The sequence below is a fragment of the Manduca sexta genome, chromosome 15 (assembly GCF_014839805.1).
Source record: "Manduca sexta isolate Smith_Timp_Sample1 chromosome 15, JHU_Msex_v1.0, whole genome shotgun sequence".
NCBI classification, from domain to species: Eukaryota; Metazoa; Arthropoda; class Insecta; order Lepidoptera; family Sphingidae; genus Manduca; species Manduca sexta.
The window spans coordinates 1146727-1174628 of record NC_051129.1 but is presented as its reverse complement, the minus strand read 5'-3'; the positions used below and the strand labels follow the sequence as shown (position 1 = coordinate 1174628).

Genomic DNA, 27902 nt, shown 5'->3' with positions numbered 1-27902 from the left:
AAATACAAATTACAGCATTTGATTTTGTGACTTACAGCCACTAATAGACGCCATATATTACATTTGACATTAAAAGCAAACAAAAATTACGTTGTTTTATTTAAAAGTCATAGGGTAAAATAAACGCGTTAAATTCAAATAATTTATTAAGTAAATTAATTTAAGTACATGTGTTATACCTCTTATTTTATTACATTTGAGATAGCAGTGTATACGGAACACGTAGTGAGATGCCTGTATAATATAAAAGCACCATGGTTCTATTGAACTGGGTCACTGGATAGTTATATAGTACATTCACTTATCAATATGAACAATTAATCTTTCTATACCAATCTAAAACTGAAGAGTTTGTTTATTTGAAAGAGCTTATAACAGGATCTACTGGTTCGAATTGAAAAATACTTTTAGTGTTGGATAGCCCATTTATCGAGGAAGGCTATATAACGTTTAGCTATGGCCAATAGGAGCGGAGAATAATGAAACATTTTACAAAAAATGGAAAACATATTCCTTTTGGGAGCATCTGTTGAGTGTGTTGCGTAAACGGTTAAAGTTAGGCAACAAACATGTAAGAGGGAATTGTTCCTCTTAAAAAAATCTATAAAATACATTTTAAAGAAAAGTCATCTGCCATATTTATTAGCTTGTCTGAATGCGATAAACTCAGAAACTACCCAATGGATTTCGATGAAATTTGGTATGTATATAGTTTGAGACACTGGGATGGACATGGGCTATTTTATATCCCGGGAAAATATGTAGCAGGACTTTTCTCTCGAAACAGTATTACGCGGGTATCAAGAAGCAAACAGCTAGTCATTATTTTGTTTATTAATGGTTAAAGTGCTGTAAAAGTTACAAATATGACATATCATCAAAACAGAGACGTCGTGTTCTATTGCAAGTAGTTTTTTATAAGCTTGCTTTATGATCCCTTCAATATCTTATAAATTCCAAGTATGAATCAATAAAAATATTTCAAAAGCCAGCTTCCATAATTTTAAGTAGGTATTATATATTTATAATGAAAAGAAAAGTCGATAAAGAATGGCCCATATCGATAAGTGATTGTTTCGCTTCACTAACATTATTGGAGAAATGCGTAGCACTAGTCAGTACATCGGATCAACCTGGACTATATACTTACATTTAAATACAATACGAATCAGCCATCGCACTTGCTACTTTACTGTTACGAATATAGAAATCATTTTAGCTTCTATTTCGAAAACATAGGAACTTTGTTAAAGGCTTTTGATATTGCTTTTGATGATACTGTGTGGTACGGGTAAAGAAGAGTGAAATAAGTATTTGTTTTTGAGTTCAATATAATCGATAAAAGCACATTTAAATGCTCGTATTACCAGAAACCAAGTTAATATTTTTGTCTGGTGCAGAATATAATCTATTGTTTGATATTATAACACGATTTTACTACGGAGTTTTTATGCCCTGACTTACTTGGCAGAAGGACTACATTGCACGTAATGGGCAGTAAGCAGTCTGTTAATAACGCAGCTGACCTTTATCTTCAAGGGTAAGTCAATATTTAGTTCAGTTTATATATATTGGGGGTATTATATAACTGATATAGAAGTTGAATTTTGTTAAGAATTAGCTGATATATTTCTTGCAAAATAATGCTTTAATAAACCAAAAGAATGACTCGTGAATATCGATTGCTATAAAATAAAACTATTATCGGATATTATCGCGACGTTTCGAAGACTTCAGCCTTCGTGGTGACGGCGCGAACTGAGGTGTTGGTCATCCGAAGTAATAACAATAGCATAAAGTATGCTTGACATGCCAGATGAGTATTTTTTTAGTTAATTTCGCATTAATACGATTGGAATCGATTGTTGATTTTGTTTTGATTTCTGCCGCAAATAACCATCTATCTATTTTCTATTCCCTAGAAATTTAGTGGAGTATATACTATATATTAATATTTTTGTACTTTTTATTGAAAGCAAGTGCGATGGCGAAATCACGACAAGCATTACATATTACAATTCGATACAATTAGTACGTATCGACATTTTTCTATGGAAATACGTTTGTAATAATTTAATAAGCGTTTTCGGGACTGACCCAATCTTTGGCTACGCAATTGATATTTTGTGACTTGATGGTTAGTTTATTTTTATTGTAATAATAGTTTATATGTCAATGGTCAATTATTAATATTTTTAGTGGAAGTTAATGATTATTTAATGGGTTAGTTAAAACCGAACATACCAATAACGTTTTCGTTTTCTGGTATGTTGTAATAACCAAATATAATAAATATATTTGTTTAGTCTCTTTATAAAATTTTATAACTTAAAGTCGATTTAACGTTAAAATGAGATCTAAAATATTTTTAATAAATTAGTGGGGACTAGATGTTTTTCGACACAACACTAAAACCAGTATTATAAAAAAATATGAAATGTTATGTAGATGCATGGGAAAGGTCATGAATTTAAAGATTATGTGTGCGATGTATAATTTTCCAATATTAAATATGTGCTGAAAGTTGTGCACGTTTATAAAAACGGGGGTGTTATTATGAATAATATGTTATTTTATGATTCTGTTTCATCACTTGGAATGAAACAGTTTATATCAATATTTTTTTGGGAGTGGAATCTCAATAGACTCTCTTCTGAGCTATGGAAATATTTTATTTAAAGACCAAAATAGTCCATTCACTTTCCATAGCAAAATGTCGACATTATTTCATATTAAAAATAAATACATTCAGTACGATCATCGTCTAAAGCGTGCAATGTCGATAAATTCATCGAATCATTTTAGTCCACTTTCGACGACATTAGCTAATTTTAAGAGACTAATTGCAACCCCGAATTTGAGGCTTAAGCAATCGATTATAATATACCGCGTGCGTAGTGCAGTTATCTAATGTTGATCGTCTCTTATCGATAAACATAAATATAATTGAACGTTATATTGGCAGTATAAATGGAAAAGAAATAAGTACAATAATTGGATTATAAATGTCATAAACTAGTAAACTACAAAAAATTATACAATCGTACAAAATCGATTAATAATCGACATTATTCTCAGTACACAAACATCATGAATATTTTTGTATCAACGTACAGTACATTACATTACGTATTTCACGTAATTTATCGTCAATAATTCAACAGTCTGATAAACCTATTCGATTAATTTTTGTACACAGTTTTTGGTGAAAACATAGGTTGGTTCATATCTCCCGACTTTATGAATATGAATGTACGAGGAAGCTTTATTGCCGAAGCGTTGAATAAATAGTGATAAATTCTGTTTATTACGGTTCGATATGAACTAACCTGTTTCGAGACGATCAACGAGTGTGCGATATCGCCGTTCCTTTCTCTCACCGGCGAATCGTTCCGTCTCACTCTTCCTCTGAAGGCTCCGTGCCGAAATAACGATCGCCGAAGTTACCGATTCCGGGCAGTACGTAGAACTTCTCGTTGATCTCAGGGTCGAGGGCTGATGTGATGATTTTCACCTGGAAATTTGCGAAATTAGTTGATTTGGATATTATTTTTATTACATTGTTGAGCTCATGTGAGGCGAAGGTATATTTAGTCGTCTCCGGTTAAAAAATAATACATGCCATGCTGCCGTGCTAAGCGCAAGAGTGGTATGTGAGGGAAACCTTATTTCGAGATAGTCGAAGTTTTGTAAATATAGTTTTATGGTTTTGTATGTAAAACTGAGATAGAGAAACTTTTTTAAGGTTTTTTTTTAACAAGTTCTAAACAAGGTACCATTATTTAGGTAAGTTCATTGGCTGGGTATTTCTTTAGGCTATCTGACGACATAAAAATTAAGAACTCTTTTTGAGCTTAACACGGGAATATAGTAATAGAAAGGCAACCATTCCTCACACTTGACACAAATTCTTACCCTGGGGCTCAAATACAACCCATTTATTAATTCTAAGATGTTAGCATTTTCACAACCTTGACGCCACGACACTTTCGTTTATAGCATAAACAAAAGCATAATCTCCCACTGTACAACAAACCTACCTTAGGAAAAGCATACGCGATAGAATGTACACCGATCTCGGCCATGAGCAGCGAGACTAGGCTAATATGGTGTTCAGGAACATCGTGATCCAGGAGGACCCTGATGGCCATAATCGCAGCCGCCCCTGTGGCCACCGTGGCATCCATCAAAATCACCCTGTAGTCCTTGATGTCCTTCGGGAGCCGCAGGTAGTAGAGCTCGGGTTCGTCTGTCTGCTGGTTGGTCTGGATGAGAATCTTGCCGATGCGAATGTCCTTGCACACGTCGCATACTGCTTGCTCCATAGTCTCACCGGCTCGGAGGATCGATACACCACAGATCTTCTCCACTTCGCATTTACGACCTGTGACATTTATTTTAAGCACATTGAATTCGATATTCCATATTATTTTATAGGTAACGAATATCGATAAAATATTTCACGAATATCGATAAATTTGGAGCTTTGGTCTAGTGTTCTATTCGATCAGTAATACTATCAAAGTCGATAACGTCTCCACGTTATTTTTTTGGATGTTCACAGACACTGTACTTCACTTAACAGATAAATATGTATCGATAGTTTTATCTCTTTTTTTATGAATTATAATAATATACCTTTGTAAGCAAATCCCTGCGGTGTGTCGACGATCTGCTCCTTGTAGGGCAACAGAGACAGCGCGAACTCGATCACGAGCCGCATCAGCCGCTTCGAGTAGAATATGAACTCGTCTCGAGGCGTGTCCTTGTTGCGGATGAATGTGTGCAGACCTTGTACCTACGTATAAATAGATTATATCTTGTGTATATTAATCTTGTTTAGTACAGTTAACAGTGTTTTATGACTATATTCTCGACTAAAATAGAAATGTAAGGTACCTCGACTGATGTTAAAACGATTAGGGACTTGACTCGCTGGGTGAATATTAATTAATACCGATACATTACTCGTTCGAGACAAGGCAGCTGGCGTATAGCAGCCATGACTATATCGTTATGTGTATGGTATTCTCAAAGCCAACTGGGTGGCTATATTCGAGTCATGGGCCTAACGATTTAGCATTGAGGAGTCCGGAATGACATCGAACGACCAATGGGCCGAATCCCTAACATTATGTCTTTTACAGCCCACTGAAACATCGACCAGGAATCCAAGGATTGTTACATATTTTTCGTATAAACTGTAACATTAAGTGACTGCTTACTTGCGGTGTATTTTTGAGTACATAGAGTGAGTCGGGCACGGGCTGGCCGACGTGTGCGATCGCCAACTTCTCACGCACTTTGAAACCGCGCTGCAACAATGAAAGGTAGTTTAGGTTTTGTGTTATTATCGATTATTATAATTTCTATATCGATAGTCAAGTATCGATGTTTTCGGCTTCTTTATTATATTTAATGATTTATACTAGGTATTTTATTGTAAGGCCAATAGTAGTATCTTATTTAGAATCTTCATCTTCAATTGATTACAATTGGTATTTTGGTAACTATACTGTCTAGTCATTGGTGTATTTATTTTGATGTATGGCCTACCCATACTATATTAACATGGCCATAGTCTAAACCCTGTTAGAAGTAGAGGAAGCCCGTGTCCAGCAGTGAGACGGTATACAATACAAGGTTGATACTATTTACGACATACAACAAGAGAGTAAAAAATAACGAAATTTTGGTCCAAATGATTGTCAGATAACTACCCCATTTTTTTTAAATTTAAAAACAGGTAATAGAAAATGTATTTTAAGTAGATAGATATAAGACTGATCTGGCAATATTTTTCGCCCTAACTGTCTCTATTGACCCCGTAGAACCCACCAGCTGCAGCTGCTTGTGCACGTGGTGTACGATGAGCTGTATGGCGACGAGGTTGTCTCCGCCGCGCGGCACGATGATGTCGGCGTGCGCCATGCTGGGCGCGATGTAGCTCTGGTAGGCGGGCTTCACGTACGTCATGTACTGCTTCAGCACGCCCTCCAGCTCGCGACCGCGCTGCACTATGTCCCTGCAGACGGCGGGAGGCACACGATACAATAACATTCGGGTGTGAACTGTCGATAATTAATTACGCCGATATAATTTATTTCGATAAAAAATTCAATGAATAGGAAAACTATGCATAATCTCAAGTATCGATAAAAATATCCGAGAAACATTTCTATATAAGCCGATGTATTAAAGAAATGAATCTAAAATGGCGGCTTGTACTTACGTTGACAGATAGTACACTTAGCATATAAAATTTCATGTCCAATTTTTTTTCTAATTAATTATACTTAATTAGCATTCAATCATAACAATGAATAATAATAAATATTATTATTTACTCATTTATTAATACTGCCTATGAGACGGTTTTATCAAATAGTAGGGATTCTATCCCAACATTTCTTCATTTTCAACTTAACAAAACTAAACAACAAGTACAAAAAGAAAATTATAACAACGAATTCGTGATAAAAATCACTGGGCGCCTCAAGACAGCGTGAAAGCAAATCGAGAGAGATTATTTTTCTGTCTACGGTACACGCGTTAGTCAGTACAGACGACACTAGTGTATAAGCTAGAGAACACGATAAGCGCCGCCATTTTAGATTCGTTTCTTTAATGAACCAGATTATAAACTTTATGCTCAATAATTTACGTTATTGAGCATAAAATTCTTTAACCTTAACTGTTGATAGTTAATTGCCGATATAATTCGTTTCGATAAAAAAATCAATTAATAGGAAAACTAAACATAAAATTCGAGTATCGATAAAAAATATTCGAGAATCATTTCTATACCTATTTATTTATACCATATGGTCATCAAACGATTCGAGCCAGTGATGTTCTAATGAACGTAGTAATCGCAACAGGTATTGAACACGTATAATATCAGAGTTCTGCTTTTTTTCCATCGATGAGAATACAGTCATAACACATGACATCACAGCTACCTCGTAACAGTTAGTTTAGTTTAAGTTCACTGGTGGTAGGTCTCTCATATGTGAGGGTCCGTCTGGGTAGGTACCACTGCAATGCTATTTATGCCGCCAAGCAGCAGCGTGTAGTCACTGTTATATTCCGGTTTGAAGGACATTGTAGCCAGTGTAACTACTGGACATAGTAAGACTTAACATCTCATGTCTGTCTTGGCGAACGCAGTGGAAAACCAAACAATACTTTGTAATTCAAGGTTTTGGTGTTTCTACTGTTTATAGATCGTATCGCTTACCATCAGACGAACTGCAAGCTCGTCTCGTCATTCAAAGCAATAAAGAAACTACGTCCTGGATTAACACACATACTTTTCATCTTTATAATGTGCATAATAATTGCAGTTTTAATATAAAACGAAGGGTCTGCACCTCCGCAGCCTCCTGGCGAGGCGGATGTCCGCGTCCGTGTCGACGAACACCTTCATGTCCAGCAGCTTCAGCACGTCCGCGTTGTAGAACGCCAGGATGCCCTCGAAGATTATCACGTTCGCGCCGTACATGGTTTTCTGGAACAAATTCGATGCAACGGGTTCTTATTTAAAAAAATTGTTTAATTTTTGATTATGCTGGGATTAAATATTTGATTGATTGTGAAACTAAAAGCAAACCTGATTGCAATTTTCCGCATTCGTTTTTACAAAAAATAATATTTGTTGAATACTTCGTCGACCATTTCAAAATGGAATCGGAAAAGCATTTGACACGTATTAAATGGCTATAGTTAGTTTTAGTGTTTGTTATCACTTCGTGTTAGGTCAATACTTCAGGACCTACCTTATTAGAAAAAGCCAATGTCACCCCCTCCCCCTCGGAAATTCCATGTAATACAGCCCTTATAAGGTTCAACTAGTGCCTAAATTAGTATGTTCAAACCACCAACCGTCCTGTTCTCCCTGGAGTGCGTGACGTAGTTGTATATGGGCACCTCGACCTTCTTGCCCTCGCGCAGGCGCTGCAGCACGCTGATCAGCAGCTCCATGTCGAACGCGTCGGGGTGGTCGAAGTTGTACTCGTTGCGGGTCGCGAGCTGATGCTGCTTCTCATTCAGCACCTGCAACGTCACGCCGGACTGTCAACACTTATCTATATATTGACATACTAGCGACCCGCCCCGGCCTCGCACGGGTGCAATATTTCTCCACTATTTAATGGATGTTATTATACATATAAACCTTCGTCTTGAATCACTCTATCTATTAAAAAAAACCGCATCAAAATCCGTTGCGTAGTTTTAACGATTTAAACATACAAAGGTAGGGACAGAGAAAGCGACTTTATTTTATATTATGTAGTGAAGTGCAAGTACTGGATACCAGCCAAACCAAACTCATACATATATTATACAAGGTTATTTGTAAAACAGTAGCAACTTCGCAGGACTACGATAGGTAACATAAACAACTATGTTTGTTCCTGTGTATGCGAAAGTAATGCTGACTTAATGGCTGAAACTCGGAAAGGAATTTTTGTCTTATGTATTGTGGCAAAGGGGTGGATTTTGAAGCCAGCGCATGCATTTAAATAGAAGGTTGTTTTTTATTGGCACGACAAAGTGACCCCACTCTCCACCTGATGGTAAGTGGAGTGGGATCCTATAGAATGCCGGCCTGTTGGAACCGGATATACAGAGGCTGATCCCGGAACGCGACACAGGCCACTATGGCGGGTTTTAACATCCTTGCGTACATTAAAATTAAACTACTTTTTTTTGCAGCCTTTATGGACACGGGGCGGACTGACCCCCGTGACGATGAAGGCTGCAAAGTCTTCGAAACGTCGGGAGAAAACTAAAATATAAAAAACCGCGATAGAATCCGAAATGTAGTTTAATTTTAATGGCTAACATTCGCGTAAACATAAGAAATCATTATCTAAATATATAAATTCTTAAGAAGAAGGTGACCACGCGTGTCTTCTTATAACGTTAAAATAATAATTTATTCAAATGTTAAAAAATATTCAGCGAAGCACAATTCAGTTATATCTTAAATTACTATCGACAATTATAGAAGTTAACTACACATACTTAAGTAATACATTTTTATAAATTATTATAAATCCTGAATTTGAATAGGATTGTCTATGGCCGTGCAATAGCGCTTGTGTAGCAGTGGCGGAAGGTGAAATGTTCTGAAACGGAACCCGACACAACATATAGGCACTAATATGCATAAATACAGCATATCGTTCTAATAAAAAATTCACGTCGAATTGATAACCTCCTCCTTTTTTTGAAGTCGGTTAATTAAATTCTACATAAAGGAAAGCCGACATGAAACATGCATGCATATATAAATGCAAATATGTCGTTTTTACATTTGTTTATTATTACTCTTTTTATGTGTTTTATTATGCATATGCCTCCGACATCTCTACACCACCCCATAGTTGACTGGGAGAGAATGCTCATGGCATTAACTCCGCCTGTATACCATGTGTATAAAGTGTAAAATAAATAAATAAATCGGGTTATATGGGCCCTTTGCCACTGTTGTGTACGTACCTTGTAGAAGGAGTCCATACTGACGATGGTGACCCACGGTATGTTCAGAGATTCAATGATTTTTGTCGCGACGGTGGTCTTGCCGGACGCACTCGCGCCGCATATACCTGCGTTATTATTGTTCGTATCATGCCCCAAAGACTGGCTTTAGTACACACCCACCCCTTTATCCCTGAAGGACAGGGGTAGGCAGAGGCGCAACTAGTGCATGCACTTTCCTTGATATAAATTCCGTCAAAATGTGATAGAGGTAAGCTTGCCATGGAGCATAAATTCCAGACTCCGGGCCGATACTGGGTACAGCAAATTCAACATTATTTATCCGACTTAGGGTTTGAACTCGGCTGAGACTGGTTGAAACAGTTATTTCAAAAAATACTTCAAACGAATTATAAGTAATAAATATAATGGATATCTAAATAATGTTATTATAAAGCATTCTCACCGATTAAGAACGGTTCGACCTCCTGCCCGCCTGTGCAGTTGTACCAGGGCGGCCTGCCTGCAGTGTATATCGTCCTGCGGTCCGCGTGCAGGATGCTCTCGGCCGTGGTGCGCTTGTTGGACTGCGACATCGATGTGGTGCGCACGCGACGCGCCCGCGGGGACTTTAGGATGTTCGAGCCTGGAGATAGAGATGATGAAGTGAGTAATCATTTCAACCATGAACACCAATAATAGTGGGGGGAATCCTTTGAGGAACGAGAAGGGAATTAGAAGGATGATATTAATTAAAAAAAAAACACTATTCAGGAACTGCTATAGCGTAGCTGTTAGGTACTTCTTGTATTTCTGTAAATTGCTTGATCTAAATGTTAAATTTCTTCTAAATGCATTTAGCAGTTATTACATCAAATCGGTCAATTGACCAACACAATTCAAACACATTCGCAAACTTTCACATTTAAATATTAGGACGTAACACTCGCCATAATATTCTAATTGGATTGAAGTCGTTTCATACATTTGTATAACAAAATAATCAATTCGTCTCGGCGGATTTTTATAAACAAACAGTAGCTTAATTTATCTAATACTTAATAGATACCTGATAACCATAATTTTATCTAGAAAATTTAGTTCTAAAGTATTACTGCACTGAGACATAAGTCTCAAATGCAAAGACAACATTGCCTACCCGCATAGACAACAGAGGGTCTACTTTGAAAAACGAACGTCGAAACATCTGACCGAAACGAAGAGACGACGAACTTCGGATTTAACTGTACTACCAAATTACTTCGGATACGTCACCGTTCGGTAGCTAACCTTAGTGGTAGGATCAATTCACCGTATTTTTTTTTTGGAGAACGCAATGATACTTTATCCTCGCAGATGGTTTTAAGAAGAGATAGCGAAACCATATAAGTCCTTACAAATTTCATGTCTGAAACATTGCGATGTACGGATCGGATCCGTACCGCTTCGTAATAACAAAACGTGCGATTTGTCATCCGAAACTACGGATTTCGTTTTTCGAAGTATACCCTCTGTGATCAAAACAGACTCGCACACCACACACTTAATAAACTATGAAGTCTAAATCCGTGACCTTTGCAACAAGTGGTGCACGAAAGTCAGTGTTACGGAATACTAAATCGAATTGCTACTCAATGTTTCGGTTTAAAACTTCCTCTTATTTGCATGCATTACGTGAATGCTTTGTTAATTTGCTCCAAGAATGCGTCTGACTACTACAATAACATGCTCTGAAAGATTTCTTTTCAATATTTCACTGTATTATTTTGGCTAGCAGGTATACCTTTAAACAAAATATTATTTACCTTAGAGAATATTTAGTCAGTAAATACTTTTTTATGTCAATATATACTTTTTTTTTCTTTTTTAAGATATACAATTTTTTTTAAACGCCACATTAGACGCCAGTTTTCTTGCATACATGAATTTGTATGTGTTTATTCTGCCAACAAACATAACACAAGTATCTAATCTGAATCATAAATCTTATCTTATTTTGTTGGCGTTAGAATATATTTCATATCCGCCCGAATAGTGACCATCGTACGCAAGGTATTAAGACCCGCCATAGTGGCCCACGTAAGTGTGTCGCGTTCCGGGATCAGACTGTACATCCGGTTGCAACAGGCCGGCATAATTGTGTCGACTGTCGAGGGGTAATCATCTCTCGTCAGTCGACATTCTATTGGACCCCACTCCACTTACCATCACGTGTAGTGGTCACTAGGCCGTGATCATAAAAAAACCCAAGGTGACGAGTGCAGGGCTTCGTAATTAACATTGGATCGGATGGTTTGTTTATGGATAATCGTCGCGCTTAACATACGATCGACTTGCTGACGTCATTCAGTTCAATAAAACATAATCATTTTGAAATTGTAAACAAACCTGTTATTAATGCTTTTTTTAAATGTACATAGTAGATAAACATAATTAGCATATCTGAATAATAATGAATGGTTTCAATTAACCTACCACAACAGCAAAACGTAAGTATAAAAACACAAACTATTGCACCTGGTTGATACGATATTTTCCTTTAACAATAATATAAATACAGGCACAGTTTTGTTATCGCAGTAGGGCAAAGTAACTATACTGTACATGGCAAGTAACGAAATACAGTGTAGTAAAGTAATGCAAAAATATGGCCCACTCAATGCTTGCTAGTATTATGTAGCGCAGTCATTTGTACACAATCAGCTTCACTCACGGGGAAAACCTTCCTAGATATAAGAGTCCCACTTTACACTTCTTCGTTCTAAAAATTAAACTATAATTTGGTGTCTCTCTGTGGGATATTTCTTTCTAAATCATTAACCGGTTTATGTATTTACTTCTACATGCATCTTTACTAAGTTTTATAAACTATGGGCTTATATGAAGTCTTTGTTGATTAACGAGTGTCTAAACGTCACATCTGCCTATAAAAATATTAAACAATATTCAATTAAACACTGCACGACATCACACCGCGTTCATCACTTTGAGACTTAAGACAATAAAGCTCAGTCCTCGTAAAATAAGTAAAAGATTAAAACTAAGAAAACAAGAATAGGAATATTTGAAATTGGAATACCAAGTCGTTCACGAAAAAAAACTAACTAAAAATGTTTTTTATCACCAAAGAATTATTTAAGAGATAGCTTTACTATTTTTGCGTACTATAAATGATTACACACTCATAAACATACACAGAACAAAAGAAATATAAAATGGCACGTTTTCCTCTTAAAAAATACAGGATAAAAAATATTTTTTACAATTTACGGTTGCTAAAAGTTCGTTTAAACGCGGGCGGTCGCGCGGCACACCAAACACATAGTTCGGTCAATGTCGACGCACGACACTGAATTGTACGAGGTTAAAAACCTATCATAACTTAATAAGCGTCGAGAAGGAAATATGTAGGAGCGTGTCCTTCAATTCATGCTCGCCTGGTACTTCAGTGTACGGGATAACAACCTTTTGGTATATACTTTTTATACCATTCATGGCCGCCTGGTACTTCAGTCTACGGGATAATAATCTTTTGGTGTACTTGTACTTTTTATACCACTTCCAGAAGAAGATGACTGAGGGTATACCACACCTGACACACAATCATCATAGTATCATCATAAAGTATTGTATTGAGCTCGTCACCTTTATACGTCTGATGTTAGATGTCATGATACTCAGTTTTACTGTAGTGCGTGGCGTTGATGAGGACAATGCTGTCATACCTACAGCGTTATGTTTGCCTGGTACATACATGCAAGATGCAGCTTTATATAAACAGTATACATTTTATATAGGTAATTAGGTAATATCACATATCAAGTAATTCGGAAAAAAAAATTGCCATGGCAAACTCCTTCACGCGGGCGAAGCCGCTGGCAAAAGCTAGTATTTCATAAATTAACTGGAATATAGATGGTTTCAGTTAAACTAAGTAACGATATACGGGTTTACGTGACACCTCACTTGCTTATTTAAGTAATTCTGATTTGGACATTAAAAGTGTTCGTATGAATCATAAGATCGCAAGGTCAGTTTACCGTTTGACGAAAATGAATCTTTTTATTCCAAAGGTCAGTAAGTTTATCGTTATGCTTAAATTAAATATCAACGGTAGGTTAAGAATAAAAAATGTTACATAAAGGCAATTCATTTACTAATCATGAAGCGTATAGAGTGTGTCCAATACCTTCTAGTTGGATTTAGTTCTATTACTAAGCTAATCGACTCAGTGATTTAGAACTATAACTGTAGAACAGCGCCTTGTCAAAGAGAGAAGAAAAAAAAAAAACTGTAGAACACCGATAACCACTTAAATTTGTGAAAAAATATTGGATACAAATGACGCGGTTCGCGAATCTCGTTTTTGTGACAGGCATTTACGCAGTTGGAGTTTTACTAAACAGACAATTTTGCGTACTGGAATTTAAAATTCCAGAGCCAATCCTGAATAATGTGCAAGCAAGGTGATGATGAAAATGACGCGATGTATTTTTGATTTTTGTGCAGGCGTTCTTTAGGCGTACATTTGTACTAAAAAATTATCTTATCTTAATCATCGATCCGATCCCGATAATAAACCAATTAAAATAAGTCATTTGTAAGCTTATCAAAAATATTATTCTGATTGAGGCCATGGATTGAAAAAAGGCGGTTGCTCGCATCGTCAGTGCATACAAAGTACTGCGGCAAAGCCTCTTATTATTAATTAAAATGTATCAAATCGCTCACCAGTGGAAGGTGGGCGGTATGGTCGCACATTGGGCACCGTGGTCGGCGACGCGGGAGCCCTGGTCGCGTATTCCTCATCGTCCAGGAACACCTGCTCGCTCAGCTCCAAGGCTAGTTCTGTGTCACTGGAAACAGGCATATCGTATAAACAAACTACTGACGAAGATCCTGACCACAGAAAATGCATGATATCCTACAAAAAATAATATAGTTCAAGCCAAGTGAGATTTTCTGTTAAAAGGCATTCGATATTTTTTTGCCGGACTGGAGTTCCAAGGAGTAAATACAGCAAGTCTGAATAATCTAAATCTTTTGTAGCGTCATCCGGTGTACCTCAAGGTTCCAACCTAGGTCCACTTTTTTTCAATGTTTATGTCAATGATATTACTGAGTTACTTAAATATTCTCAATATCACTTATTTGCTGACGACTTAAAGTTAATGCGAGTGATAAAAAATGTAAATGACTCTGATCTATTACAATCAGATTTGGATCGACTTGTGGAGTGGTGTCGTGTAAATAATATGTTTTTAAATGCCTCTAAATGTTACCATATAAAATTCTCACTCAAACATAAACTTATCCAAACTCAATACAATATTGCAAGTAGTCTATTAAACGAAATGTCGTATATTCGGGACTTAGGGTCTATGTAGACACTAAATTAAAATTTACGAACCATATTGACAAAATTCTAAACGCAGCTAACAAATCACTCGGATTTGTACTTCGATGTAGTAAAGAATTTAAAAAGGTTTCTACAGCGATACTACTATACAATTGTTACGTAAGAACCAAACTGGAATATTGTTGTGCTGTCTGGTCACCAAGTTATAAAATTCATATTAAAAGAATCGAAAGTGTACAAAAAGTTTCTCAAACATTTATTTTATCGTAGGTTCATCCCCAATAATATGATGACTTACCAAGATAGGCTAAAATACCTTAACATGAAATCACTCAGTGCTAGAAGAAATATTCTAAGCATGATACACTTGCATAAATTGTTAAATAATAAATACGATTGTTCCAATTTAATAACAAAGTTTAATTTAAGTGTTCCTTCTCGTCCTCCCCGTCGACCACGTCCCGTATTACATGTTCGCCGTTGTCGAACCAATGTAGGAAAACAATCTCCCATTCCACGTATGTCTGCCTACTATAACCATCTTTGTTCTAAAGTAAATAACATCGACATTTACGGTAACCCTCTATTCTCATTCAAAAAAATATTATCTGATTATGTTGAAGACCTATAGTATTCTGATAACGGTAATTTGTATCTTAATTTTTTAATATAATTCATTTTTTTAGTTGTTTAATTGATTATGTAGAGTTTTATTGAGTTCGTTTTGTTATTCTAATTTTATTGTTTTACAGAGTATGTTGTGGTTGCCTGTAATCGAAATTGCAATAGTGCATTGTGTTTTCTAATTATTCTTTAATTATAATTGTAACATTGTAAATTTTGTTGGCAATCCATAAAAATAAAAATAAAAATAAATAAAATAAAAATAATCTGTAGGAAGGACACGTGGTTTGAGATAGTTGGACTCCACTGATATACTTACATTTAGGAGTAGCAGAGCAAGATTATACATTAATTTTCAAGATAGATTCAGCAATTTTATTAGGTTTGGTAGGTGTAGTGCAAGAATGATTACCACTTGTATCCTTATTGGACCACCGTGATGCTCTATGTCAGTTGTTAAGTGAGAAGCTTGTGAAATGGCAGTGCGGTAGATTGTGATAATTTGTGATGCTAGTTTATAGTTCCGTTACTTTGAAAGTCTCTTAAGGGAAAAGGACTTTCATCTGCTCAGAGCCGTGAATAAAATAATAGATAATGTTACCAGCTCTGTTTTATATACTGCCCACTGCTGAGCACGGCCTTCCTCTACTACTGAGAGGGCTTAGCTATAGTCAACCACGCAGCCCTAAAACAGTTAGTTCTTCACATTCGAAACTACTTCATTCTTATGGAGAAGTGTACAAGCTAATTGAAATATATGAGAAGTAACACAGTACGAATAACGAATCCCTCATCGGTCATTTAAAACAATGTCGGAACACATTAATTTACTAATCAGCGTCGTTGAGCCAATTAACTACTTGAACAATGAGACGATTGTCCGATAAAATTAAGTATGCACGCAAACAGTATAAAAAGCGATAGAAGCAAAACGTTTTCAAGTTGATAGGATAACCTCGTTACACTGAATTAAGATGCGTAGAATTTAGCACATGTTTATTGCTTTTCTAGTTGAGACTAGTTTCTGTGGCGTACGAGGCAATAAATTGTTGTTTGTAAACGTTATTTTGAAGGTATTGAGGTGTTGGATTCCTTTAGAATTTCTCTTTTACAAAAAGGTATTTGATGGGTATATCAGAGCCATGTACTGTTTAAACCTAGGGCACAGTTTCGAGAGACCCGCCTCTCGTAATATTTAAATGGGATTTAGATTTCACATTAGCATTTATTAATAAATATCCATGTGGGATTTCCCATCAGCAACGTTATTCGCCTTTTCCTTAATGACACCCTTTTTTACATTTTTGGCCAGATTCCATACATTGTTTCTTTAAAGTTTTCGTGCGTTATTTGACTTTAAATATAAACCAAAGCCTGAACACAAATAACCACATTTTAAATAAATTCCAAACTTCCAACTCATATTTGGTTTGAGGGATAGTTTTTGAAAACCCTTTACTAAGTTATGTGCAACAGTGTATACTTCTAAAGCCACTGGTTTAATCTATGCGGTGTCAATCACTATTTTAGTAGAATGATACATTGGGTAAACATTAGACTCGTGGAAAGTCACCGAACTATTAAAGTTATCGATCGAATGAGCTACATGGGAAAAGGTGCCAAGTTATCGCTGAATTTGAAAACATGCGCAGTCTAGCTTTCCTTATTGTGTGTTTCTATTGAGTTTAAGTATAGATTAGAAGTCACTTTTTGGATTAAGAAGCAAATCAGCGTATATTCAGTAGCTTTATTGTTTGCATCAATTGGAAGAAGGAACAATGAACATCAATCGTGTTTCTTATATAAAAATCTTCAAGTACAACATGTCTGATAATAGAGAGAATCTCGGATAAGATTTAGGATTTTCTGTGTTCGATAACGTTTTAAATAGAAATGGCGGCCAATGCCACGGGCTGTTCGTTCCGCTAGCTCGATTCGTAAGTTTCATTCAAATCTCTAACCACCTGCTGAAAATAATGCTTGTAACATAAAAAAAAAACAAGTTTTATTTTATTTGATATCTCCAAAATACTAGAAATTCTTAGTATCTTGGCCTTATCAAAAATAACCAGGCGATTACCATCCATTATATATGAATACCATTAATTATAATTTACCACGAGATAACTATATTAAGATGTCTTCGTATCTGTACAATATCGGCCTCTTTCATAGTCGAATAGAATAGCCGAAGGGCTAATTCATAGCGGAATCAAAATTTAGTTAGAAAACATAGTTTTTATAACATTATTTCCAATACTACTACTATATTACTCAAAATGGCAATCTTCCAATATGATTATTTTTATTTGCCAATTAAATAATACAACAATAAAATGATATGTCATTTTTATTTGTCTAAAGCAGCGATTGTAAATGATAAAGGTATCTTAATAAATAATAATACGTACATGTCCTGATAACCCTTTTTAATGAATTGTTTATTAAAATAGTCATTCGTCATATTTATCTTGTGTTGTCCGTCTGTTCTGCGCATCAAAGTCACGATATCTATAGTATATGGGTCACTATTGGCACATACATCAATGTCGTACAAATCCCACACTGATATCTGGGCCTCTCGTGATATTGTATATCTTGCTGATTCAAATTGTTATTTATCGAGACGAGTAAGTTGCTCACTTGATGGTGTATACTGTCTTACTTAAAATGTAGCCGCCATTTTATCCCGGGAAATACAAAGCGGAATTTTACTCCGGGAAAACATTTCGAAAAAAGAGAAAGCTAATCTATATAGGTATATATAAAAATGAATCCTATTTCCCTTTGTCACGCCATCACAAGTGAACGGCTGGACCGAATTCACTAATTTTTTTGTTGTGTTTGTTACTGTCAGGAGAAGGTTCTTATGAAAGAAAAAATTCAAAAAATTTGCGCGGAAAATTAGAAAATTTAAAAAAACTTAACGACAATATTAATTTTACATAACTGTCAGTGGTTTGAAATAACTGTCAACGATCGACAGAATGCGCGCGTGCATACATACATAGTTAAGGCAGGACAACGTCTGTCGGGTCAGCTAGTGTATGATAAAAATACAACAGGTAAACGTATTTGTTGACGAAGTCAAAATAAGTTTAGAGCTATGATATTATGAGTATTGTTCCCTCTAATTCACATTGGTGTATTTAGATTGTTTTCGTGAAGATATTACGCAGAGCTATTATTGTACGGAAATATATCGATTTACAAACTTCTACTACCGAACGCGTGAAAGTTACATATTCTACGGAATAAATCTAAGACGAAGGCGATAAAATGATGAAATAGCTCTGTGTTAATTACTAATGAGTCTATAAAGAATATGAAAACAAAAATGAAACCGAACTATGTAAAAATAAAATTGAAAAGCACAAAATTATCTCGCTAATGCGTTTAAGTCATAACTTAAAACAAGTACAGTGATGTTCAGGGTCCAACTTAACTGATGTCGCATGCCGCTGTGCTAAATTTCACAATTAAGGACACTATAACACATACATTCGTTATGAGTTGGGTAAAAATCACTTTGTATTAGAAGATTGATGGATCTGTTGGACGTCATAGTACGCATTAGGCAGACAGTGAAAACGTGCATACACGTCGCGAGTCCTTGCAGTTCCGAGTAATCATTCATTCGCTAAATTGAACGACTTGGACAAAGTAAAACATAAATTTACTCAGTAATCTATTTACAATCTTTCATGGAATTGTAGCTGAAATAATGTTTGGAAGTTTTTCTGAATAACTGATGTCACTTCTGAGAAGGGCTGTAGTATTTGCCAATATGTTGAATGTTACAAACACGTCATGAATATATGGTACGACATAATGTGTATTATTTACAGTGTTTTTTATGCAGCAGTCGACACGAGGCGGGCAATGGAACATGTGTTTTAGCGATAAACATATTTAAGTACTTGTCTTAAAGAGTATAACATGAATTAAACTTACAGTCAACAATTTTACATTTAAACTCACAATGCTCCACGGCATTTCCTTCCTCAATTTCGCAATTTTTCATAACCCTTCATGCTTTCTTCTCTTTGGGAGGGAGATTGCGAATAAATAATCAAGTAATTTCATTGAACGCGGAAGGTCAATGCTCGGAAATTTGTACTTTTTACGTGCAAACATTAGCGCGGCTCGTATTGACGTCTATATGCGTCAAGAGTCACAACAAAACTTTACGACTTACGTTTACGTTGTCGGTTTGATTTCAAAAGAAGTAGACACGCCAAATTATTTATGAAACGTGGAATTACTAAGATTTTTTTACAAATGAATGACTGGCGAGCTTTTGGCTTTCCTGATCGTAGGAACTATGACTGCTCATATGTAGTAGCAATAAGAGGTATGTATTATGTAATAAGTCTTAGAGCTTATGTTATCCCGAGATATGTCTCAAGATAATGTAAGCTAGATGTTACGACTTACGACTCAATACCAAGTAATTACACTAGTTTTTTCTTTAAATCTGAATACGAAAGACTCCTTAGTAGTACGGTGGTCTGATATTTGAGATTACTTCATAAACATATGATAAATAATAGATCATATGTACTTATACCTAATTTCCACATCATAAAACAGCGCAATAAAATTTAGTCCTGACCTCATACAACTAACTACTAACAAGTCTTGTGTATAAGGAATTACACTAAACAATACATTCATAACCTACATAATTTCCTGTCTCGGGCATCAAACGGCTCCTTAAAGGCCTGAAACTATGAGAACTTGACCTCGTTACGTAGCTAGACGTGCGCAAAACCTAGTCTGATCACGTAACACAATCCTCGTTATCGGTGATAACAGCTTGATAAGAGGTAGAGGTGTGTCTCAACTTCAGTTTTATGGCTAATTTGTGTTGGTGCATAATATTAACTCTAAGTAATTTAATCTACGTTAGATACGTATGTCTGACTGGTCGGTAATTCCCCTGTGTGGGTAGGTTGCATTACTACCTATTTCTTAGCATTACTTTCTATCTATATCTCACTACTACCATTAAGTTTAAAGAAAATACTGGGTTTGCGGTAGTCATCGATTGCGTCATGAAAATAGTTTCTTGAGTAGTTTTTATCACAAATAATAAACAAACTATGATAAGCAGTTTACATATAATTAAAACGCCTTATTAACGGAATACTGTTTTTTTTTTCAGATATACAGTCAAATAATGTTAATGCGTAGTATTTTTTTTTATAAACTAGAGCTGATGTTCTTACATCAGCTCTAGTTTATAAAAAAAAAATACTGTAGTCCTGTACTGTAAATCCTGTAGTCTTCTACAGGATATAGGCATTCTATACCAAAATGCACGTTTCGTTTCTATTGATAATAAATCCTGAAAATACAATGATACTTCGGATGATAATTTTGTGGATGAATAGAACTTGTAGGTATAAACATGATTAGTTATTTTTATGTTTAACGTGAAATATTTGATTTGACAAACGAAATTATAATACGAATGAGTTAAACGATTTTTTTCTATTTTTTACAAATTCCTTTGAGCTAAATTATTCTCTATACTTGCAATCAGGTGTAGTGTAGTCCTATTTAGTGGTACGAATTAAAAAATAATATGTGCTGTAGATTGATGTTATGCAACATTATGTTATTATAGTATATTATACTTATTGTTAACAGAACTGGCATTATGTAAATATAAACTTGATGAACGACTTTTATTATTTTATGTTTTTGTCACTAGTTAGTTTCACGTTCTGTTATATTAAAAATATATATTGGCTTTAGCCTCTGCTCGCTACTCCAGACACGTAAGTCTTTTCCCAAATAAAAAAATGGCCTACAGTACTCAAGGATAACTTTATATTAGTAAAAGAATTTTAATATCAACTAGGACTTTCAGAAATTAGCGCGTTCAAACAAAAAAAAGTTCAGATTTATAATACTCAACACAGTAACTGGGATAACTTGAGATTCGAGCAACAAAATGATTAGGCAAAAAAAGTCAATGTGATTTGCTAGACGATGGAAAAACATTGCAGTGTGTTGAAGAGATATTGTCTTAATATTTTAAGTAATGATTCACTCGATTGTTAGACATTGATATAAAACTATTTTTCCAGATTTTATGGCGGTTTTTTATATTATGAAGTTCTCGACGATTTTTCACTTCATGGTCGCGACGTTTCGAACATTTTGCAGCCTTCATGGTCACAGGGAGGACTGACGTGTTGGTCGACCTAAAAATCAAAGTTACAATATCTACCTACATTTAGTATAATGTTTAATGTAATAATAATTCAATGATTCACACGGATGCAGTCCTTGTGTGAAAGAGAAAGTTACATTCACTTCATTACGTTGCACATTGTACAAAAGATCAACTGGCGGACTTATAACCACCGGTCTGGCGTTTTTTTCTTTCAAGTTTTGTATGAACAGATTATAATGAAATACGAGTCAATAACATTTTTACATAGAATGTAGTTAGTATATACCTAAAGTATTATTATTATAGCTTATATCTGTCTCTTTCTATCAAACATCTGCAGAATTAGACGATGTTTCTATCTCCTTGGTTAAATAAATTTAATTTAAAAATGCAATTCCGTATCGCAACACTTCCCGCTAGCAAAGTATCAAATAAAAGTTAATTACTTTGCATGGCATGTTGCCAGCTTGGCTACAATATAGCTGTTCGCACTTTTGTCCACTAATGCTACGGCCACCATCACTGGAATTGCTGATTCCGGATAAAAATAATACAGTAACTAGAGAAATTAATATTTTTATGTTTCGGTATAAAATATATTTAATATGGGTATTTCTAGCATAAAAAATATTACCTTTAGTTTTAGTATGGGATGTTTAAAATAATTTATATGTTAATTTATATTATATGTTAAAAAATATTGTTACATGGAGCTCATAGTCTCTACTTTGCCTCGCACTTATGTAGATATAGTAAAAGAACGTTGTTGCTGCGCGTTTTGTATATATGCATAGTCATTTTAAATTTCCTGACGCCGAACAAAATCGTCCTTAAACCTCCTAAAATTTCCGTCCTTGTAAGTACAGGTAAAATACCTAAAATTTTTCCGATGAAACTATTGTCAATGAATTGTAGGGAAAATATTTTTCTTTTAAGCAATGAAATGTATGAAACTGTTCTAAATGAAATAAGGAAAAGGATTTACCTTTTTTTTAATGAACTTTAAAACAATATTTAAACCAACCATTATAAGAGTTACCAAGAAAAGCAACAGGACAAATCCTGTAAAACAAGAATAGATACAATCCCTACAGTTTAGTGTTAGACGTTTAGCACCACACATAGAATTCCTAATAACGGATTACGCATTTGGAAAGGTGTGGTAAATCGCAAGACCTTGTGACGCTCTTTATGTGCATTTAACTTTAAAATGTAAGTACTTATTGTTTTTGCTGACTTAACAAGATGGATATCATGCTTCCTGGTGAAGCTATTTCAATCAATGAAGAGATGACATTTATAATGATTTATTTAGTCTAGACATAATTAAAAGTAACCTCATCACACATGTGCCCATATTTTTTTTTAGAAATTGACGGATTACACTATTCTTCCCGAAACTTGAGCTCAGAACTGCATGGTTTGTTGCTTATCCATAGAGCAATGAGAAAGACCATCTTCAAACCTCTAAAATAAAGCATCATCGCTTTTATAAAGTTGGAATCATAGCATAAACCTCCTTGAGCATAGCAGTAACAAGGATTTTTTTTTATCGCTACTGATTCTCAATAGTGGAGCTTAATATAATGCACGGTATCACTCTATAAGAACTAATCATATATCCATACAAAACACGTACAAGCTTTACATAATTCCTTAAAGGTCAACATAGTAGGTGTATTAAATAATCAGAACATGTACTGTTTATTTCTCCAGCCACTTTGGATAACTAAAAATATATTATAGTTGTGTTATTGTTTACATTAATTAAAGGCTAATGAACTGTAGTGTTCTGTTTTATTCCGCTGTTTTATGATTAATCTTAAATTGGTGCTGCTGCCTACTATTTGAACTACCTAATACAGTAGCTATCTTTAAATATTATATATTTTAAAAATACTATGGAAAATTTAAGATGCCTTTTGTTATAAACTTAAATCATTTTCTATTTTCATATCAAAAAAAGTTAGATATATGTAAATATAATTAAGATTTTGAGCCAAAAAATACATTTTGTTGCCTGACTCCCGCACTAAATAAAGAGTGTTTTCACCTCATATTTATAAATATATATTATAAATATTCTATTTTAATAGTGTACTTCCTCCTCAAAGTGTTAATCAAACATGAGCACTTGGCACATGATAATTATGACAAATCATTTATTTACTTATTATTTAGCATAATTATGTCTACTCCGTGACATTGACATGATGGCAAAAACATGTTATTTTGTTAACACACTTCATAATATGTAGCACAGTATAGATATGTTTGCATATTTGGGGCCCTAATAATCTTCGGGACTTAAGTAATGTCAATTTTCATAAGAAGTTAAGCTTCCAAATATTATGATTCTGATGTTTATTAATTATATTTTTTTCTAGAACTTTTGTAAGTGTTAGTAAATGTTGGTAATAACGAACAAACCATTGTATGGAAACAATTTGGTACTAATTTAGAAAAAGTTAATATTCTGAATTTATTTACCATGAACCTGAACGGTTTAACGAAGGATTATTGACAGAATAGTAAAAATTTTAATATTCTGTTTAGTTAGTAATAAGCTAGTTGACTTTATTTTTAAAAAGGTTTTGTTAGCATATTTTTTACATTTAATTAGTAAAAAAAAAGCTAACAAATGTTTTGGGATGCAACTTTTTTAACTTACTTTCGTAAAAGGTGAAAATGCTAGCAAGTCATGTTAATCTATAGATTATCTATGTAGTGATGTGATAAGGCTAGTTAACAAGCATTTAACATTAACAAACATTCACCATCATAAAACCTTAATAGTCCATGAATGACATATTATAGAGTTTATGTTAAAAATTTTATGATGTCAGAATGTGGCTGATAGCCTTTTCAACATTGTAAATTAATAATATGAGTCAATTTTAAAATCAAAAGTATGCAACCATCTTGGAGTTTTTTTAACTATAATCAATATATTTTGGTTTTATTAGTCAAATACTGATTTATTGTGCAAAATCATATGAGTGAAGTAACCCATAGTTTTGTTGATTTACTGAAAGCATATTGGGACATTGGGAGGTCTTCCTTTCAATTCCTAAATCCAGCAATTCAGGTTTTCTGGCGCAATATATTTAGTATTAGATCTCCTTGTGTCTGGTTATAAAAACTAAGCTGAAATACTTTTCACATTGTAGTGGAACATATTTTGGTAAACCCATAGAATGGTTAATGGTATCATAAAGGATTATAGTTGTAAAGGCTGTGATTTTTTTGTAACCTCTGAAACTACAGAATCAATTATAAACTCACACTAATAGAAACACATGATCTCTGACTGATTAAGGATAATTTAAAAATTACTTTTACTTCAGGAAAATTTCCATAAGTTGAATGAAGAGGAAAAATTTTACTCATGAATATTCTAGAAACAAGACAATTATTTATTTTGGTACAAATTGTATCTCTAAGATTTTATCATCATTATCAGTGGTGATTGTGCAGTCGTAAACAACACCAAACAGACCAACTTATCAATTTGAAGGTCAACCACTGCATGTTTATTTTGTTTTGTTTTGTTTTTTTTCTTTTAATGTAATGATGTCTGAAGGTTATTGCTATGTTGTGCTAACGAATTATGCAGGTGATATAAGACTTATGTCAAGTTTTTGATACTTACTGTGTTTATTTTTCATGCAGCTTCAATTACAAGCAAGCATTAATAAATAGAAGCATTGGTAAAATCACACGAAAAGCAACACAAAACACGACTAGTCACAAACACAGTGCAGTGTGCCATCATTAAAAAATCTTACGGATTTCCGAGGACCAAAGGCACTAAATCCATTTCTTGCTGAATCCTGGCCCCTGCCATGCGAGGTGGCCCTGGAGCCGGCCCGGAGCTGGCACGAGCACGTGCTAAACGCACCTCGATTGTACGCCGACAAGCGTACACCTAACGTACTAAATAATATTCTAAAAATAAAACCACAATGCGTGCATTGAGGTTATGTGCAGCGAGTTTTATTTCCAAATTTATGATTAATTTGTTTCCAAACTTTAGCACGACACGCGAAAACACCTCTCACACACTACGATGACTAAGCTAACACTGAAAACGGATGCGTTGCAACCAATTTATAACACACCACGAGCCAGCTGTTTAAATAAACAATACATAAGGTTAGCAATCGGTTTACCTATCGGAGCTGGCAGAGCTGGGCGTTTCGAATTTGTTCAGCATCCCAGCCATTGCGTGCGCTCGCGTGGACTATTATTTTAATTTTAAAAACTGTGATAATTCTGTTAAATTCACGACTTGTTTGCACGTACGCACGTAGTTTTTTTGACGGCTGTTTATTCGTTCAGAAATAACATCAACTGTAAACGTCAATGATTTTTATCTTTTTGCCCTGTCATTTGAGGTTTATTTATTTAAGATACAAATTACTCCGGTTATTTATTATAAACTTTTAACATGCATATTATTTAAAAGATTTTTATTGATATTTATACTAACAAATAAAAAAGGTTATGTTAAAATTTTGTCTTTTACTAATTTTTGTAGTTGAAACGGATTATATTTCTGAACGTACTTCATTTACGTTCCGTTTCACGTAAGTAATGTTTGAGTTGTTATAATCAATATTTACAATAAGTAAATATTGTCATCACTCCATAATTTTATTTAAATAGTTTATTTACTATTGAGAATAATAAGAGACCACATCAAAAGCATCCTATTCATTATAACATAAGTAAGGGTATGTAATTAATAAAATTCAAAAAAAATCATCGATGTCTAGACAAAATAAATTGTATTTTATATTTGATCTGCTATTACTTACATAGTGTTATTATTAATTTCAAGGCGTTGTGTTTTCTAATTTCTTACGTCAATTACATTTTACTAACTTTGTTCCTTTAGGAAATTAGTAATTAAGTAAAATAATACTTTTACTTAGTTTGGGTAATGGTGAATGCATTTTATGTTTTTCTATTTTATGTAGGTATACATATATTGTTATCGTCATAAGTATTTACTTACTGGCTCAAACTGCACATGTAGAATTATTTATCTTCGTAGCTATTGCATATGAAACCGCTTTTATTCGAAACACAACATTTTTCTAAGATATTTATAGTATGCAATCCTTGCGTCGCGTCCCCACCGCGCAGGAAAATATCCAATTTGGTCGGGATTTAATGTAATCCTGTATGATGGAGTGACAGCTAACTGGTGTGTCATGGCACCGTTATTGACTCAGTAGTCTGAAATTATGGCCACCATTACTCTTCTAGTTTTATAGACTCGGTATCGAACGGTATCCCCCGGGAATGAGATTCTATTTCGGGATAAAAATATCTTACGGAATAACGGATAGATTGTATATTATCTTGGGTCATTTATCTAGAATCTAGGCATGTTTTTGGTAGCAACAAAATAGGAATACGTTTTTATTATCATTCCAAAGGTACGTTGACACGAAAAGCAGGTACCTATTTTAGTAGTGATCTTCAAGTTTCAAGTACTTACTTATCTGTTACCATAATCATTGGTTATGGTCCTATGGATTATTCAGTAGTTTTCCGGGATCCAAAATCTGTGTAACATGGATAATCTCGGCTTATGAATAAATAAATTTCTGCCAGTTCAATTTTATTTTAAGACCTCATTAAGCAATAAGCACCCCACTACCTGTCTACTTGATTATAAGATTTCTGGGTGGCATGTTCGTAAATGAGAGTTGGTCTGGGGTCTGGGTTAGTCATCCATTTTCACCTCTAATCAACTGCGCAGCATTACCAACTTAATTATTGTTTTCCGATTTAAAGGACATTGTGGTGCTGTAATTCTTGAGGCATGAAATAGTGTCATAGGGTGACGAGCACAGTATCGTACTCAGTACTTCGTAATACAAGGTTTATGGTTAGTGACAAAGAGAATATAACACTACGTTAGAGTTAGTGATAGTACTAATAAGAAAGGGATAATTATATCACGCAAGTTACTAGCATCTAGCTACTCAGCTGCGTTAAAAACGTGATTAAAGTAGTGAAATGAATCCTATCTCAAGTTTTAACTTAGACTAGACGAAGAATATTTTAATATAATATTGCTTGTTTGAAAAGGCGATATCAGAATAGGGGAGAGTGCAAGTAAATCCACAGTGACATGGTGTTATAAATGACTGCAACTAGGGGAGATAACGGGAAAAATTGTTTTTCTAAAATCCTCTGTTTCATATTTTATCAAGTTATTAAAATTTAAAC

The 27902-nt window shown here is 34.6% G+C and overlaps 1 protein-coding gene across 3 annotated transcripts; it reads right to left on the bottom strand.

The window, feature by feature from the left end:
• Positions 1-131: 131 nt before the first annotated feature.
• LOC115447804 (uridine-cytidine kinase-like 1) lies at positions 132-25991 on the bottom strand. Of its 3 annotated transcripts, none has more exons than XM_030175040.2 (11): positions 25829-25991; positions 14218-14342; positions 9953-10132; positions 9508-9614; positions 7885-8055; positions 7374-7510; positions 5839-6025; positions 5226-5315; positions 4639-4798; positions 4041-4384; positions 132-3514 (listed from the first exon to the last, which is right to left on the bottom strand). In XM_030175040.2, the coding sequence occupies exons 1-11, from the start codon at positions 25879-25881 to the stop codon at positions 3398-3400; spliced, it is 1671 nt and encodes a 556-aa protein (XP_030030900.1). In that variant the 5' UTR covers positions 25882-25991; the 3' UTR covers positions 132-3397. The 3 variants fall into 3 exon arrangements, with proteins under 3 accessions (XP_030030900.1, XP_030030899.1, XP_037294699.1); XM_030175039.2 differs by having other exon boundaries at positions 25445-25953; XM_037438802.1 differs by lacking the exons at positions 14218-14342; positions 25829-25991 and adding an exon at positions 25445-25812.
• Positions 25992-27902: the final 1911 nt, after the last annotated feature.